Genomic DNA, 15783 nt, shown 5'->3' with positions numbered 1-15783 from the left:
TCCCCTAGGGGAGGCTGAGTGCCTGTCCAGGCATACTACCACATTCTAAGAGCTTATCTCCAACTTTATCATTTGAACGTTAGTATATTCAGAAGTGATTGATGCTCGCTTTGGCAGCACATATACTAAAATTGAAACAATATAGAGAAGATTAGCGTGGCTCCTGTACAAGGATGACATGCAAGTTCATGAAGAAGTGATGGGTCTTGCCTGGGTGTGTGTGTGTGTGTGTGTGTGTGTGTGTGTGTGTGTGTAGGGAGGACCAGCTCACATGTTAATCAGACTCACCACTGACTGCTTATAAAATCCCCATGACATTTGGTTAATTTATAATGAAAATACCGTCCTGAGGAGAAGATACTTGGGTTCACTAATCAGTGCAGTATTCCCTATAAGTTACCTCATTTTTTGTTACCTCTTGTTTGAAGACAACAGTAGAAGCAGAATACTATGTGGTGTGTATATGAAAATTTAAAAAAGGAATGGGTGATCAGAGTAAAATGTTTCTAGTTAGAATAGTTGGAAGCATTTCTTTTCTCATTTTTCAAAAGATTGTATTTACTTATTTTTTAGAGGGGGGGAAGGAGAAAGAAAGGAAGAAAAATATCCATCCATGTGTGGTTGCCTCTCGCATGCCCCCTACTGGGGACCTGGCCCACAACCCAGGCATGTGCCTTGACTGGGAATTGAACCAGTGACCCTTTGGTTTGCAGGCCAGCACTCAATCCACTGAGCTACACCAGCCAGGGCTTTTTACCCCTTTAGAGTGATCCTTGTCACATAGACATGTTCATAGTCTCAATGCTTTCTACCTTAGTGTGCTAGAGTTGCCCTGCAAATGTTTGCCTGTATGGTTCTCTTTCCTTGCTTCTCTTATTGACTATTTTCCTGCTTATTGATCCCTTTAGTTGGGTTACTATTTATTCTCTGACAAGCCATTCCTTTCTTTAAGGAGGTCTTACACTAATTATGTATATTATTATTCTACTATGAGGGAGGGATGTGGCCCATAGTTTCAATGTTGCCTCCATTTATTGCCTATGTCTATAATCCTTATACTCCTTAGGTACCGGGAAGCCAGTGTGGAAGTGATGGAGGTAATGTCTCGTTTTGCTGTGATTGAACGTGCCAGCATTGATGAAGCTTATGTAGACCTAACCAGTGCTGTACAAGAGAGATTACAAAAGCTACAAGGTCAGCCTATCTCAGCAGATTTGTTGCCAACCACCTACATTGAAGGGTTGCCCCAAGACCCTACAACAGCAGAAGGGACTGTTCAGAAAGGTACTTCCATAGCATCATTTGCTTCTGCTTCCTGCCTTTGGAACCTGCTTTGCTTGGTCACACTGATATTCTTGGACTGATTGAAAGGAAACTTAAACTGCAACCTGAATGAATTACAAGGACTCATATGGAAGGATATCCAAATTCTTTTATCTTTCCAGGTATATGGATTTTTAGAAGCTCGAGATCTGTATGAAATCAAGTTTCTCTTTAGATTAGGGTAGGTTAGAGTTATCAACAGAAGTCTGACTGAGCATTTCCATCACTTGCAGGCTAATTTATATTATTTTAACTTGCTTTCTTTATCATAAGAAAGGTGAGGTGTTTTGTTTTGCTTTGTTTTTTCTTTTAAGGTAGACATCAAGTACTGGGAGTTGTGCAAAGCCTCTCTCATTTTATTTTACTTCTTTTCCTCTCTCTGGTGATTCCTCCCTCTCCCTCCTGACCTCACACATCCTTTGGCACCACCAGTACTTTTGGTATATCTTAAATATGTATATGTCTTTATAATTATACTGTGTTGCTTTGTGTATGTGCTTCTTAATTTTCTCTCAGTGGTGATTTTATAGCTCTCTCTGTATAGCTGTATTTATGTGTATTTGGTTGCTTTTACTTATTGCAGCATAATGCATAGTGTAGCTCTCCCATGTTTACAGACCATTCGCCTAGTGGTGATCTCACTGATTGCTTCTAACTTCCTACTGTTTACATGATGACCGTCCTCATTCATCCTCTTTGGGACCCGTGCAAGTATTTCTCTTGGAAATGTTTTCATGAGTGGACTGCTAGGTGATAGGGTGTACACATGTACCTAGTTTCACTAAATACTGCCAGTTTGCTCCCAGAATCACTATAACAGTTTCCCCTACCCCTAGCAGAACACAAGAATTCCTCCCCTGCCCCCATCATCAGCAACTGGTATTATCTAATGTTTAAAAATCTTTACCAATATGATGGCTATAAAGTGGTGTTTTCTATTTTTTGGTTGCTTTAATTTACTGAGGTTGAGCATCTTTTCATATACTTGTTAGCCAATTGAGTATCTACTTTCTGTGAATGGCTTAATTGTAATATTACCCACTTTTCCATTGGATTTCATGCCTTTTTTTTTTTTTTGCAGGAGTTCCTTGTGTATCCTAGTGATTAATCAGTCCCTTATCTGTTTTGACATTGCAAACATCTTCTTCCAAGGCTGTCACTCACTAACTTTGTTTATGTCATAATTGTTGAACAAAATTCTTTAGTTCATAAATTTTTCACCTTATAGTTTGTGCATTTTGAATTTCATTTTAGACATTCGTTTTCCACTAGTTCACACATTTTCTTCTCTTTGCCTTGTAGTTTATTTTTAGGTTTTCAATCATATGAAATTCACCTTTTTATTTGATTTAAGATAGGGAGTCACCTTAAGTATTATTTTTCATGTGAACTAGTTTTCCCAACAATTATTTATTAAGCAATTCACTCTTTCTCAACCCCCATATATAAGAGGGTCTTTTTGTAGTATCGCATCAGTTTGTCTACTCCTGCTCCAGAAACACGTCATCTTTATCACTGTTTGTAGTCTGTCATAATATCTGATAAGGACTCCCTTCTGCTTTTATTTTTCAAAATGTTCTTATTTATGCCTCTTTTGTAAAAAGTATTTTATTTATTTTTAGAGAGAGGAGAAGGGAAGGAGAGAGGGAGAGAAACATTAGTGTGTGGTTGCCTCTCAAGCACCCCCTACATGGGACCTGGCCCCCAACCCAGGCATGTGCCCTGCCTGGGAATTGAACCAGAGACCCTATGGTTTGCAGGCCCACACTCAATCCACTGAGCTACACCAGCCAAGACTGCACGTTTATTGTTCAGTATGTATTTTAGAATACATTAGTTGGATTCCTCAAAAAATCCTGATGGAATTATATTAAATTTACGTATTTAGAGAAAATAGTTACCTTAATATTAAATTATCCCATCAGTAACCATATCTCACCGATGTTTTAAGTCTTCATTTATATCCCTTTTAGTATATTAAATTTTTTTATTGATTCATTTTTGAGAGAGAGAGAAACATCAATATGTTGTTTCACTTATTTATACATTCATTTGTTGATTCTTATATGTATCCTGACCAGGGATTGAACCTGCAACCTTGGCATATTGGGATGATGCTCTAACCAACTAAGCTATCCCACCAGGGCACTTTCAATAAATTTTTTATTTTAATTTATTTTATTCTTTATTTATTTATTTTTAAAAAGATTTTATTTATTTAACTTTAGAGGGGAAGGGAAGGAGAGAGGGAGAGAAATATCAATGTATGGTTGCCTCTCATATGTCCCCTGCTGGGAACTGGCCTGCAACCCAGGCATGTGCTCTGACTGGGAATTGAACTGTGATCCTATGGTTCACAGGCCCACGCTCAATCCCCTGAGCTACACCAGCCAGGGCTTCAATAAATTTTTTTTAATAAAAATATTTGATTTACCCGTTGTAGTATGTCAGCTTCTTCTGAGATCTGGAATCTAGTATGTTTTCCTTTTTATTTCTTATCTGAAGTTTTTTTTTTCTTAAACATTTCCCTTAAAAAATTTTTTTTTGAAATATTTTATTTATTTATTTTCAGAGATTGGGGAAGGGAAGGAGAAAGAGTGGGAGAGAAACATCAATGTGTGGTTGCCTCTCATGTGTCCCCTACTGGGGACCTGGTCTGCAACCCAGGCATGTGCCCTGGCTGGGAATAGAACCAGCGACCCTTTGCTTCACAGGCCTATGCTCAATCCACTGAACTATGCCAGCCAGGGCTGAAGTTTGAATTGATATACATAAAATACACAAATTGTAAGAGTACACTTTGACTGATTTTCACAAAGCAAGCCATTTTGAATGAGCCTGACACAGATCAAAAAACAGCCATTTTGATAGGTATGTATCAAAATGTGATAGTGATATCACATTGTGGTTTTAGTTTGCATGCCAATGAAATTGAGCACCTTTTTGTAAGTGTATTGACTATTTAGATTATCTTCTTTCATGGAGTGTATGTTTAAGTCTTTCAGTCACTTTTTGTTGGATATACCTTGTCTCCTCATATAGGACTTTTTTGTGGTAGATGCAACTCCTTTATCAAAAATACACATGGTAAATATCTCCAGTCTGTGGCTTTTTTTTTCCATTCTCTTAATAGTGGCTTTTGATGAACAGAGGTTTTTAATTTAATTTGGTCCAATTTCTTTTCCTTTTCCCTTATGGATAGCATTTCTTTCTTTCTTTTTTTTTTTTTTTTTAAGATTTTGTTTATTTATCTTTAGAGGGGAAGGGAAGGAGAGAGGGAGAGAAATATCAATGTATGGTTGCCTCTCATGTGTCCCCTGCTGGGAACTGGCCTGCAACCCAGGCATGTGCCCTGACTGGGAATCGAACTGTGATCCTTTGGTTCACAGGCCCATGCTCAATCCACCGAGCTACACCAGCCAGAGCTGGATAGCATTTCTTTATGTCCTGTTTAAGAAATCTTTCCCTATTTCAAGGTCATGAAGAAATTCCCTGTCTTATTTTAGAAGCTTTATTGTTTTGCTTTTCACATTTAGTTTTACAATCCATTGTGTAAATGTCTGTAGGATATGAGATGGGATCAAGAATCCTTCTATTATTATATTAATATCAACTATAATGGCTTTATTAAAGCTTTATTTTTTTTATAAAGATCTTGTACATTTGTCATCTTCATAGATGCTTAATTTTTTTATTATATGGTGATTTTTTAATGTACTTCATGATTTTTTTAATATATATATTTTTAAGATTTTATTTCTTTATTTTATAGAGAGGGAAAGGGAGAGAGAAAGAGGGAGAGAAATATCCATGTGTGGTTGCCTCTCATGTGGGCCCCACTGGGGACCTGGCCCACAACCCAGACATGTGCCCTGACTGGGAATTGAACCGGTGACCCTTTGGCTCTCAAACTGCACTCAGTCCACTGAGTTACACCAGCCAGGGCCTATGGTGATATTTTTTTAAACTTTCTACTTGATTATTGATGTATAGGGGAATGATAAGTGATTTTTTAATGAGTTATCTTTATTTACTTTATCTACTTAGCAAAAACTTGTGATATAATGTGCATGAAAGCACTTTAGAAATAAAATGTACTTGGTGGTTTAAAAATATTTTCTTAGACTAGAATAAAATTAGAGCAATAAAAAATTTGCTTTTGTGGTAATATTAGATTATGATGGTTCTAGATATCAGATCTAAGAGAATCTGAGTCTTATATGTTTTTAATTAAATATTATGAACATGGAATTCAACTGGATTTCCCAAAGAATTCTTTCTGTATCTAAAAGCTTTTCAACAGGGTGTCTACACTTTGTTCCTAGACATATTCTAGGGCTTTTGATCATGGCTATATTCAAAACAGTGTATCTGTTCTCCCTTCATTTGTAACATATACTTTTGGAACTATTATTATTCAGAACAGCTTTCAGTAAAAAAAAAAAAAAAAAGACAAGGAAAGAAAAGAAAAGAAAAAGAACAACCTTTAAAATATGGATATTAGCCAAAAGGAAATTGGATACAAATCTATGGCAAGTTAACTTTTTTGGGGAAAAATTAAGGCAATCTGTAATTACTAATAAAAAATACAGATTTCTTTTTTTAATTTAAAAAATTTTATTGATTATGCCATTACATTTGTTCTATTCCCCCCCTTCATTCCCCTCCACCTTGCACACCCCTCCCCCACCATTCCCCCCCTTTAGTTCATGAACACATGTCTCAAGTTCTTTAGATTCTATATTTCCCCTACTATTCTTACCCTCCCCTCTATTTTCTATCTACTGTCTATGCTACTTATTTCCTTACCTTTTCCCCGCTTCTCCTTCTCCCACTCCCCTGTTGCTAACCCTCCACATGATCTTCATTTCTATGGTTCACTCCTGATCTAGCTGTCCTCTTAATTTGCTTTAGAAACAATACAGATTTCTCCAGAAAAACCTCCAAGAGAGTTTAGCTTATTTCTAGTTACAGTGATGAATTTCCCAGGGGTTTTCTGGCTTTAAAAAGATGTAAAGTATTAAAATATTGAAGATTCCTTTACTGTATAATATGCCTTTCACATGTTGTGTTGAAGGGTAGTAGAACTGTCTAGCGAAGCTCATGGGAATGATCATTTAGAAATTATTTTATTCTCTGATCCTGATACTGGAGAGTTTATCAAGCTGGAGTCTGCAGATCCTTTAGTTCTATAGGGAAAACAATGGACAATAAAAATGTGCCACTTGAAAGAGGGAAAGGTATCATACATAACCAGTTGGTGATGAAACATGATTTCTTTATTATTCTGCATCAGAGTCAGAGATTTACTAATCATAACAAAGAAGGTTTTCTTTGGTCTTAGCTTTGTGTATCATGTTTTACAGTGTAGCTTATTTTTTTTAAATAAATGTGGAATTTCTTTTATAATGCTTTAAAATGATTGGTTCTTTAAAGGTTTTTTTTTGAGGGCTACATATCCTTTTGAGAATCTGTCTTGTCTCAGAAAAATACAAATCTACATATAAGATAATTTTGTGTGCAATTTTCAGGAGATTCACAAATCCTCTGAAACCCACATACCTCAGAATGAGAACTGTTATTACACATTACAGTAGTATTTGGCTGAAACTCATTATGGAACAACTCTCTGGCTGAAGATGATGGAACATAACCTTTGTTGGTGGTCCAGTATTAGCTCAAGTGGCCATGCTCCTCTTTCTCCTCAAATCTACTGATCTTTTTTATCCATACACATTTTTATTTTAAGTGCCAGTGTTTATAAAGAAGTCATATTTCTGTCTTAGGTATCTGTTGCTTTAGTGTCAGTTTAAATATTAAGCTTACAGATGCAGTGATATCACCTTATTATTTATAATGTTCAGAATATTGAAATATCTAGTAAATGGTTTATGAAATTGCATATCATATTCCTGAGTCTTGCAACAATAAAAGACTGATAACAGAAATTAGCTGATCTACATGCATATAACCTTCACCATCTTCCTCTTTTTCTTTTTCCTTTTCTTTCTCTTTTTCTTTTTTCTTCTTTTTCTTTTTGGAGAGAGAGAGAGAAAGGGTTAGGCTATTTCCTGAATGTGCCCTGACCAGCGATTAAACCCCCAACCCTGGTTGTATCAGGTGATGCTCTAACCAACAGCCATCTGACCAGGGCATTGTCCTGCCTCTTAATGAGTTCAAAGCTAGTGGTCCTACTCCGCCATGCAGCATTTGCAACCTTATATTTTCTGTTTCCCAAACGATTATGTGTGTGTGGAAAGCTTAAGTAGTAGGATTACTTAAAAATAATATTAAAAAATTGGCACAGTAGAAAATTTCCCTTCGGAACCAATTTGTAACTAGTTTGTTTAGCTAAGGAACGTACTTGTTCTTTCCTCCCTTTTTTTGCTCTTAATTCGTTTCTTTCTAAGCATATATTGGATATCTTCTCAATGTGTATGACATGAAACAGTCATATATTGGTACAAAAATTATAAGTCAGCTGTGAAATGTAGCATCCTTGCTGGCTTTGAAAGAAGCCAGTTAAATGGGAGGGAGGTGGGGAGCACTGGGGGGGGGGGTGGGCTGGAATGGGAGTAAAAAACAGAAAACTGTACTTGAACAATAATTAAATAAATGTTTTTAAAGAAGAAGAAGAAGAAGCAAGCTGCCATGTTTTGAAAGGGTCTTTGGAGGAGGCACCGTGGCTAGGCTCTGATTGCTGCCCTTTGCCGACAGCCAGCAAGGAAACAGGGACCTCCGTCCTACAAGCTGCAAGATGATAAATTCTGCCAACCACCTGATGGAGCTTGGAAGGCACTTATCAGCTTGTAGCAGAGGGGAGGGCACACCTGTTATCAGTACAGGGACTTCTTTTTTGTAGTTATGGAACCTGGAGTTGTGGAGTCTAGCCAGAGGTCTATCAGTTTAACCCTGAAGTTTTGACACAAGTCATCAACACTCACTTTTATGCCTGTTCTTATTCAATATTGTACTGGGAGTACAAGAAAGATAGCCCAATCAGGACAGAAAAGGACATGAGAGATATTCAGATGTGAAGGAAAAAGTAAACTTTCTTTGCAGCTGACATGACCATATTTCTAAAAAATCCTAAAAGCTCTACCTCCCTCCTGCACTGACCCCCCTACAAAAAAACAAAAACAGCCCTGGCTGGTGTAGCTCAGTGGATTGAGCTTGGGCCTGTGAACCAGACAATCGTGGTTCGATTCCCAGTCAGGGCACATACCTGGGTTGCAGACCAGTTCCCTGCAGACCAGTTCCCAGTAGGGGGCACACGAAAGGCAACCATACATTGATGTTTCTCTCCCTCTCTCCTTCCCTTCCCCTCTAAAGATAAATAAATAAAATATTTAAAAAAAAAGAGGAGATCCCTCCATCTTTCAAAAAAAAACCAAAAAAACAAAAACAAAATAAACAAAAAAAGCCTATAATAAGTAAGATCAGCAAGATTACAGGGCAGAAAGTCAATATAAAAATCAATTTTATGTCTATACTAAAATTAAAAAATGGGAAATAGAAATTTAAAGAGCAATATTATTTGCAATAGCATTAAAATCAGAAATTAGAGATAATTTTAACAACATGTGAAAAACTAGTTCAGTGAAAGCTACAAAACATTACTGAGAAATGAAAGACAATCACAGAAATGAAAGACATCAATGGAGAGGCATACTGTGCTCATAGATCAAAAGACTAAATGTTATTAGAGTTCATCTCCCCAAATTTGCCTACATATTTTTTGAAATACTTTTTAAAAATTTTTACTGATTTTAGAGAGCAGAAGAGGGAGAAAGAGAGAGGGAAACATCACTTTGTTGTTCTGCTTATTTATGCAGTCCCTAGTTGCTCCTTGTATGTACCCTGACCGGGGATTGAACCAGTGACCTTTTGGTTCGCAGGCCAGTGTTCAATCCACTGAGCCACACCAGTCAGGCCTAAAAGACTTTCTTGAGACACCCCAAAGTTAGCTAGAATAGTTGAAGAGGACCTCATGATAGTTAAGACTTGAGATAAGCCCTAAAGTACAGATAAAATTTATTTAAGCAAAGGGTAGAAGAAGAACAGTATTAGTAAGAGGGTAGAATAAGCGATGCCTTGAGATAGAAACACAGTATGTTCAGGAAATGGAAAGGATATAACAAGTTTGGGATTAGTGGAAGATTGAAAAGGGTAGGTGGGCCCTGGCTGGTGTATCTCAGTGGATTGAGTGCGGGCCTGCGAACCAAATGATTGAGGTTCGATTCCCAGTCAGGGCACATGCCTGGGTTGCAGGCCAGTTCCCAGCAGGGGATGCACGAGAGGCAACCATACGTTGATATTTCTCTCCTTCTCTCCTTCCCTTCCCCTCTAAAGATAAATAAATAAAATCTTTAAAAAAAAAGGGTAGGTGGTCTTTAATGCCAATTTATAGAGTCAGTACTTTATCTTTTAAGTGTGAGACAGCCAATGGCAATTTTGAAGAAGCAGTTAAGATTTATAACATTGCTACTTAAGCACATTTAATTTGTGGGCACTGTGTAGAATGCATCAGGGTGATCTAAGCAAGAATGAAAAAAACCTGAATAAAATACAGTGGGTTGAGATGGATACGTGAAATATTTTGAAGTGGGCTTTGTTACCTACATAACTAAATGAGGAGGAATAAAAGAAAAAAGAGACAATATTTGGATTTTAAACCTTTAATAGAAATAGGGAACAATTTCAGGAAAGAACCTTTGAAGAGAAAGACAATAAAGATTGATTTTAGTTATGTCTAGTTTGAAAATATAATGAAAAATTCAAGAAGATTTTTTGTTTTTTGTAGGGAGGTAGAGGTAAGGGATTCATGTTTGAAATTCAGATTAAGATTGGCATATATTCAGCATAAGTAAATTGAAACATAAGCCAGTACCAGTTCACCAAGAGAAAAAGCACATATACCAAGAAGAGCTGAAGGTTGTTCAGTATCCACAATTGGGGTATTTGAAGAGGAAGACAAGGCAGCAAAGGACAGACGCAGCAGTCATCAATAGTTGGAAAATATTTCCTTTCAGGTGCTCATCTTTCTCTTCTCTGTGTGTAAACCTTCATTCTACCTTTCCAAAATACTTTGAATATATAGTTTTTGCCTTGTTCATACCTCATTACTGCCTATTTATTTATTTTTTTAAAGATTTTATTTATTTGTCTTTAGAGGGGAAGGGAAGGAGAGAAGGAGAGAAATATCAATGTATGGTTGCCTCTTGTGCATCCCCTGCTGAGAACTGCAACCCAGGCATGTGCCCTGACTGGGAATCGAACCTCGATACTCTGGTTCGCAGGCCCGAGCTCAATCCACTGAGCTACACCAGCCAGGGCTCATTACTGCCTCTTTAAATCAGCACGTGTATATTTCCTGTGTATCTATCTTCTTCACTATATAATTATGTATATAATTATGTTTATGCTCTTTCAAAATTGTGACTAGTTCTGAATTAGATAGTAAGCAATTTTCAAGGCCCTGAGTCCAAAGCTATACCTAATTTTATTATTTTAAAAAAAATTTATTTATCTATATTTTAAAATTATTTTATTGTTGTTCAAGTACAGTTGTCTGCATTTACCCCCACCACTCCCCCCACCCCACCCCAGCCATCCCCACCTCCCTCCCTTGCTTCCACCCTCCCCCTTGGTTTTATCCCTGTGTGCTTTATAGTAGTTCCTGAAAAACCCTTCCCCCTTCCCTCCCATTGTCCCCTCCCACCTCCCCTCTGGTTATGGTCAGACTGATCTTAATTTCAATGTCTCTGGTTATATTTTGCAAAGCTATATCAAATTTAAACAGCTTGTCAGGAGAATAAATCTTCTAGTGCTTCTGATGGGATTTTAAGCTACTCAATTGTAACCTGCCTCTAAAAATATATACAACACACTGACTTAAGTTTACACTGAAGTGTGAGTTAATTCTGAATGTATTCTAATTTGGAGGGATGTGCAAGGAGAAATTGGAGAAAGAAAGTTCAAGAGAAATGGAGAGAGAAAACATATTTTTAAATCATTGCTTATGAAAGATAATATATTTATGACATATTAAAACTATAAGGTTCAGCCTATGCTGAAGTTAAGGCTGATGGAATCAGTATGAAGGAGAAATTGATCTCTCTTGTAAGTACCAAGTAGTCTTCTAAGATGGCTGCCATTTGTGTGAAAACCTGTGTATCTAAAGTACCTGAAATCTAAGCATTCCTGCATTAGATAACAAAAAAAAAGTCTGATTTAAAAAATGTCTAGGCAAGAGTTGGAAGCAACCTAGGTGCCCATCACTAAATGAATGGATCAAAAAGCCATGGTACATTTACACACTGGAATTCTACACAGCAGAAAGAAAGAAGGAGCTCCTACCCTTTGCAATAGCAAAGGATGGATGGAACTGGAAAGCATTATGCTGAGTGAAATAAGCCAGGCAGTGAAAGACAAATACCATATGATCTCACCTTGAACAGGAACCTAAACAACAAAACAAACAAGCAAGCAAAATATAACCAAAGACACTGAAATACAGAACAGGCTGACAGGGACCAGAGGGGAGAGGGGAGGGAATTTCAGGGGAAAAGGGGAAGGATTCACAGGAACAAGTATACAGGACACATGGACAAAAACTAAGGGGGGTGGAAATGGGAGGGAGGTGGGGAGCACTGGGGGGGTGGACTGGGATTGGAGTAAAAGAAAACTGTACTTGAACAATTAAAATAAGAAAAACAGTGACCTCTTATAAAAAATAAAAATAAAAAATGTCTAAATGTGCCCTGGCTGGTGTGGTTCAGTGGGTTGAGTGCTGGCCTGTGAGCCCAAAGGTTGCCAGTTCAATTCCCAGTCAGGGCACAGGGCCTGGGTTATAGGGCAGGTCCCTGGTTGGGGGCATGTGCGAAGCAGACGACGAATGTTTCTCTCTTCTCTTGCCCTTCCCCTCTCTCTGAAAGTAAATAAATAAAATATTTTTTAAATGTCTAAATGTGACCTCTCAACTTTTTCAGAGGAAATGCGAAAGCAAGGCTTATTGCAATGGCTTGATTCTCTTGAGACTGAGAACGCCACCTCTCCAGACCTACAACTCACCGTGGGGGCAGTGATTGTGGAGGAAATGAGAGCGGCCATCGAGAGGCAGACTGGTTTTCAGTGTTCAGCTGGAATTTCACACAATAAGGTGAAGGCTAATGGTAGTTTTTAAAGAGAAACATAGGTACCTATAAATACAGCAAGGATACATTTAAGTAGGGCATTTAAATAATTATCCATATACTTTGCACTGGGTTTCTATTTAAAATTAATGTCCAGGGTGAAGCAGAAGCCTAGTAATTCTTTCACATGGGAATCAACATTGAACATATACTTTCCTAAGAAGCAGGCTGAAAATTTTGCAGAAAATGCTTATTTATATAGTTGCATCCAAAGTATTTCCTTAATGACTGAACTATCCAGGAAGGAGGAGGTTAGTCTTTGAATTTTATATATGAATCTATTTGTTTTCTTTTAATTTGCTGAATATTCTAGTATTACTTCATTTCTTTTAAAAAGAATTTATTTTTTTAGGGAGGGGAAAAGAGGGAGAAAAACATCAATGTGTGGTTGTCTCTCATGCACCCCCTATAGGGATCTGGCCTGCAACCCAGGCATATGCCCTGACTGGGAATTGAACCAGCATCCCTTTGATTTCGGGCTGGCACTCAACCCACTGAGCCATACCAGCCAAGGCTAGTATTATCTCATTTCTTATGTGGAGTGGCCTAGGTGTTTTATGATTTGACTATTCCGCCTTTCCTAATGAAAGCAGTAAGAGAAATGCAATAGTAAAATGTTATTGATTTGAACACTACTTTGATTTATGGAATACAGACAATTGTCAATCCAGGGGGAGAATAACTGGTTTTCTGATTAAAGTTCAGTGGTGTGGCTCAGTGGATTGAGTGCCAACCTGCAAGCCAAAGGGTCACTGGTTTGATTCCCAGTCAGGGCACATGCCTGGGTTGTGGGTCAGGTCCCCAGTAACGGGTACATGAGAAGCAACTATATATGAGAGAGAAACCATTGATGTTTCATGCTCTCTCTTTCTCCCTCCCTTCCCCTCTCTAATTACATAAAATCTTTAAAAAAAAAAAGTGCAGTGAGGGTCTGGAATCTGTCCCCCTGACTAGTCTCAAAACTGGGCAGAGACTGATTTCTGGTTACTACTTTTCCCCCCTCCCTCCAATAAGAGCAAAGTGCCAAACTACTCAGCAGAGTTTGGGTGTTTTTTGTTTTTTCTTTTTTGGTTGGGTAGAGGGAAGGAAAACAAAAGTCCTAACTTAAACCACACTAAATGATGCCCAGAAGTTCCAGAGAATCTGTCCAATGAGTTTAAGAATGATTTTATATTTTCCCCACCAATTTTAATTTGTGAAATGATACCACTGAAATATCTTGTTCTTTGAAAGGAATTCTCAAGGATTAAAATTTTTTTCATTTTAGTCTTATTTATAGTATATTTGCTAATGGAGGGTGCTTCGGAGGCCAATCCCTATCAAAGATAGAAATTATGGTAATGTGTATTAAACCCAGGACTCAAAATGGACTAACCAGTAATCAAGAAATATCAATAAGTGGGTAAAACGAGTTTGCCTCAGCTTTTTCATATGGATCTGTTAAGAAATGCATCATAAGTTTCTTCTGCAGCTTCTCTGCCTTTTACCCTCTTGACGTGGGAGAACCTTAGGATTATATGCAAGCAGAAGAATGACTAAAGGAAAACCAGGAACAAATGTAGAAAGAACAATGCAGACAATGATCGTGGGTCATGTTTTCCAGTGAGGATGTTATAGGAAACCAAGGTTCAGAGGTGTCTTGGGTTTCTGGTTGTGTTTTTGTTTTTAATGTGGACACTGCTAGTTATAGCCCTTAAGCTGTGCCTCTGTGTGTGTGTGTGTGTGTGTTAATATTCATCGATTCTCTGTGTGGGTGTTGACAGCAATGAGGTTTTTACACTTTCTGTACTCCAGGTCCTGGCAAAACTGGCTTGTGGACTAAATAAGCCCAACCGCCAGACGCTGGTCTCACATGGGTCAGTCCCACGGCTCTTCAGCAACGTGCCTATTAACAAAATGTAAGTATTTGGGCAGCCTCTTCACTTTCACTCAGACACATATGAAGGCACTTTCTGGTTGTCCTTTTTTGTTCCTTCCTTATGTAGGAGTGATTGGAACCAGGGAAAACTGGTGCTAGGAAGGTGGGAGGGAGAGACACAGGAAATTTTGAAAAACACAATTTTTCTTTTCTTTTGCCATTTACATTTTAATTGTGGAAAACATATGTAACGTACAGTTTACCATTTTAACCACACTGTTTTAGCCACACTGTTTAGTCACATTAAGTACCTTCATACGGCTGTGCAGACATCAGCACTGTCCATCCACAGAAGCCTCTTCGTGTTCCCACACGGAAACAGCACACCCATTCAACTCGGACTCCCCCGTAGCCCCTTCCCCCAGCCCCTCGCAACCACCCCTCCACTTTCTGTTTGTATGAATTTGACTTCACTAGCTACCTCATGTAGGTAGAATCATACAGTGTTTTCCTTTTGTTTTCTTTTAAGTATATTTTGTAGAATTTTTCTTAATGAAACTTCAACTCTAGATTATCTGTGGAAGATACTTAATACTGAATTTTTAAAAATAAACAGATTTTTAGATGTATGTTTAACTTCCCTCTGGACTTTTATTCAGGTCTGTTACTAAATATATAAATAGGAATTTTACCTCTTCTAATACATAAAGATTTGGACTTTTATTCAGGTCTGTTACTAAATATATAAATAGGAATTTTACCTCTTCTAATACATAAAGATGCTTAGGACTACTGAGTTGCTCCTAAACAAGGCATGAAAGAAGCCAAATAAAATGAATAACTAGATTGTGCCTACCAGTCGCTGTGTGTCCTCGTCAAGGGTTTATAATACCACTGACAGGACAAGACACAACAGTTCAAAGCAACAGTAAGAAGTGGTATCACAAGACTGTGTGTAATTGCTAAATGAATTGTACAGGTAGTTACCAAAGTTCATAGTAGACAACAATAAATCTGAGGAGGATTTATGAAAGAGGCATGGGATTTGTTTTGAGATTTGGCAAATCTGGACAGTTGGATGAGTGAGAAGAGCAATAGCAATTTGGACAATGTTTTGAACACAAAGAGACAAAAAGTATGAGGTGTTTCAGTGAACTGGGACATAAACTAGTTTAACTGGATCATACTGAGGAAGAGAAGTGATGGAAATAGTACTGAAAAAATTGGTTGAAGTCAGATTATAGGAAGCCTTGAAGGTCAGGCTGAAGATTTTTTATTCTTAAATATAAAAGGTTTTAGCTATAGAAGAGATGTGTTGGAGGGCTGGAATTTTAATCCATAAATGGAACAGTAGATTTTGTACAATTGAAAGTTTTATGGACTTCTGCCAAGATGGAGGCATAGGTG

At 37.7% G+C, this 15783-nt stretch overlaps 1 protein-coding gene and 1 non-coding gene across 2 annotated transcripts in view; both read left to right on the top strand.

The window, feature by feature from the left end:
- Window positions 1–15783, top strand: part of POLH (DNA polymerase eta) — a 37835-nt gene that overhangs the window by 6166 nt on the left and 15886 nt on the right. The window contains exons 4-6 of the mRNA XM_037154045.2: window positions 1067–1284; window positions 12315–12484; window positions 14313–14416. Coding sequence (XP_037009940.2) covers window positions 1067–1284; window positions 12315–12484; window positions 14313–14416 — 492 coding nt within the window. The remainder of the gene's footprint in view (window positions 1–1066; window positions 1285–12314; window positions 12485–14312; window positions 14417–15783) is intronic.
- Window positions 102–208, top strand: LOC119056856 (U6 spliceosomal RNA). Its single transcript, XR_005083962.2, has one exon. It is a non-coding gene; the product is annotated as a U6 spliceosomal RNA (small nuclear RNA).

Source organism: Artibeus jamaicensis, unplaced genomic scaffold, assembly GCF_021234435.1.
Source record: "Artibeus jamaicensis isolate MK-2021 breed Jamaican fruit bat unplaced genomic scaffold, CSHL_Jam_final contig_484, whole genome shotgun sequence".
Lineage (NCBI taxonomy): Eukaryota > Metazoa > Chordata > Mammalia > Chiroptera > Phyllostomidae > Artibeus > Artibeus jamaicensis.
This window is presented reverse-complemented; position numbering and strand designations above follow the sequence as displayed.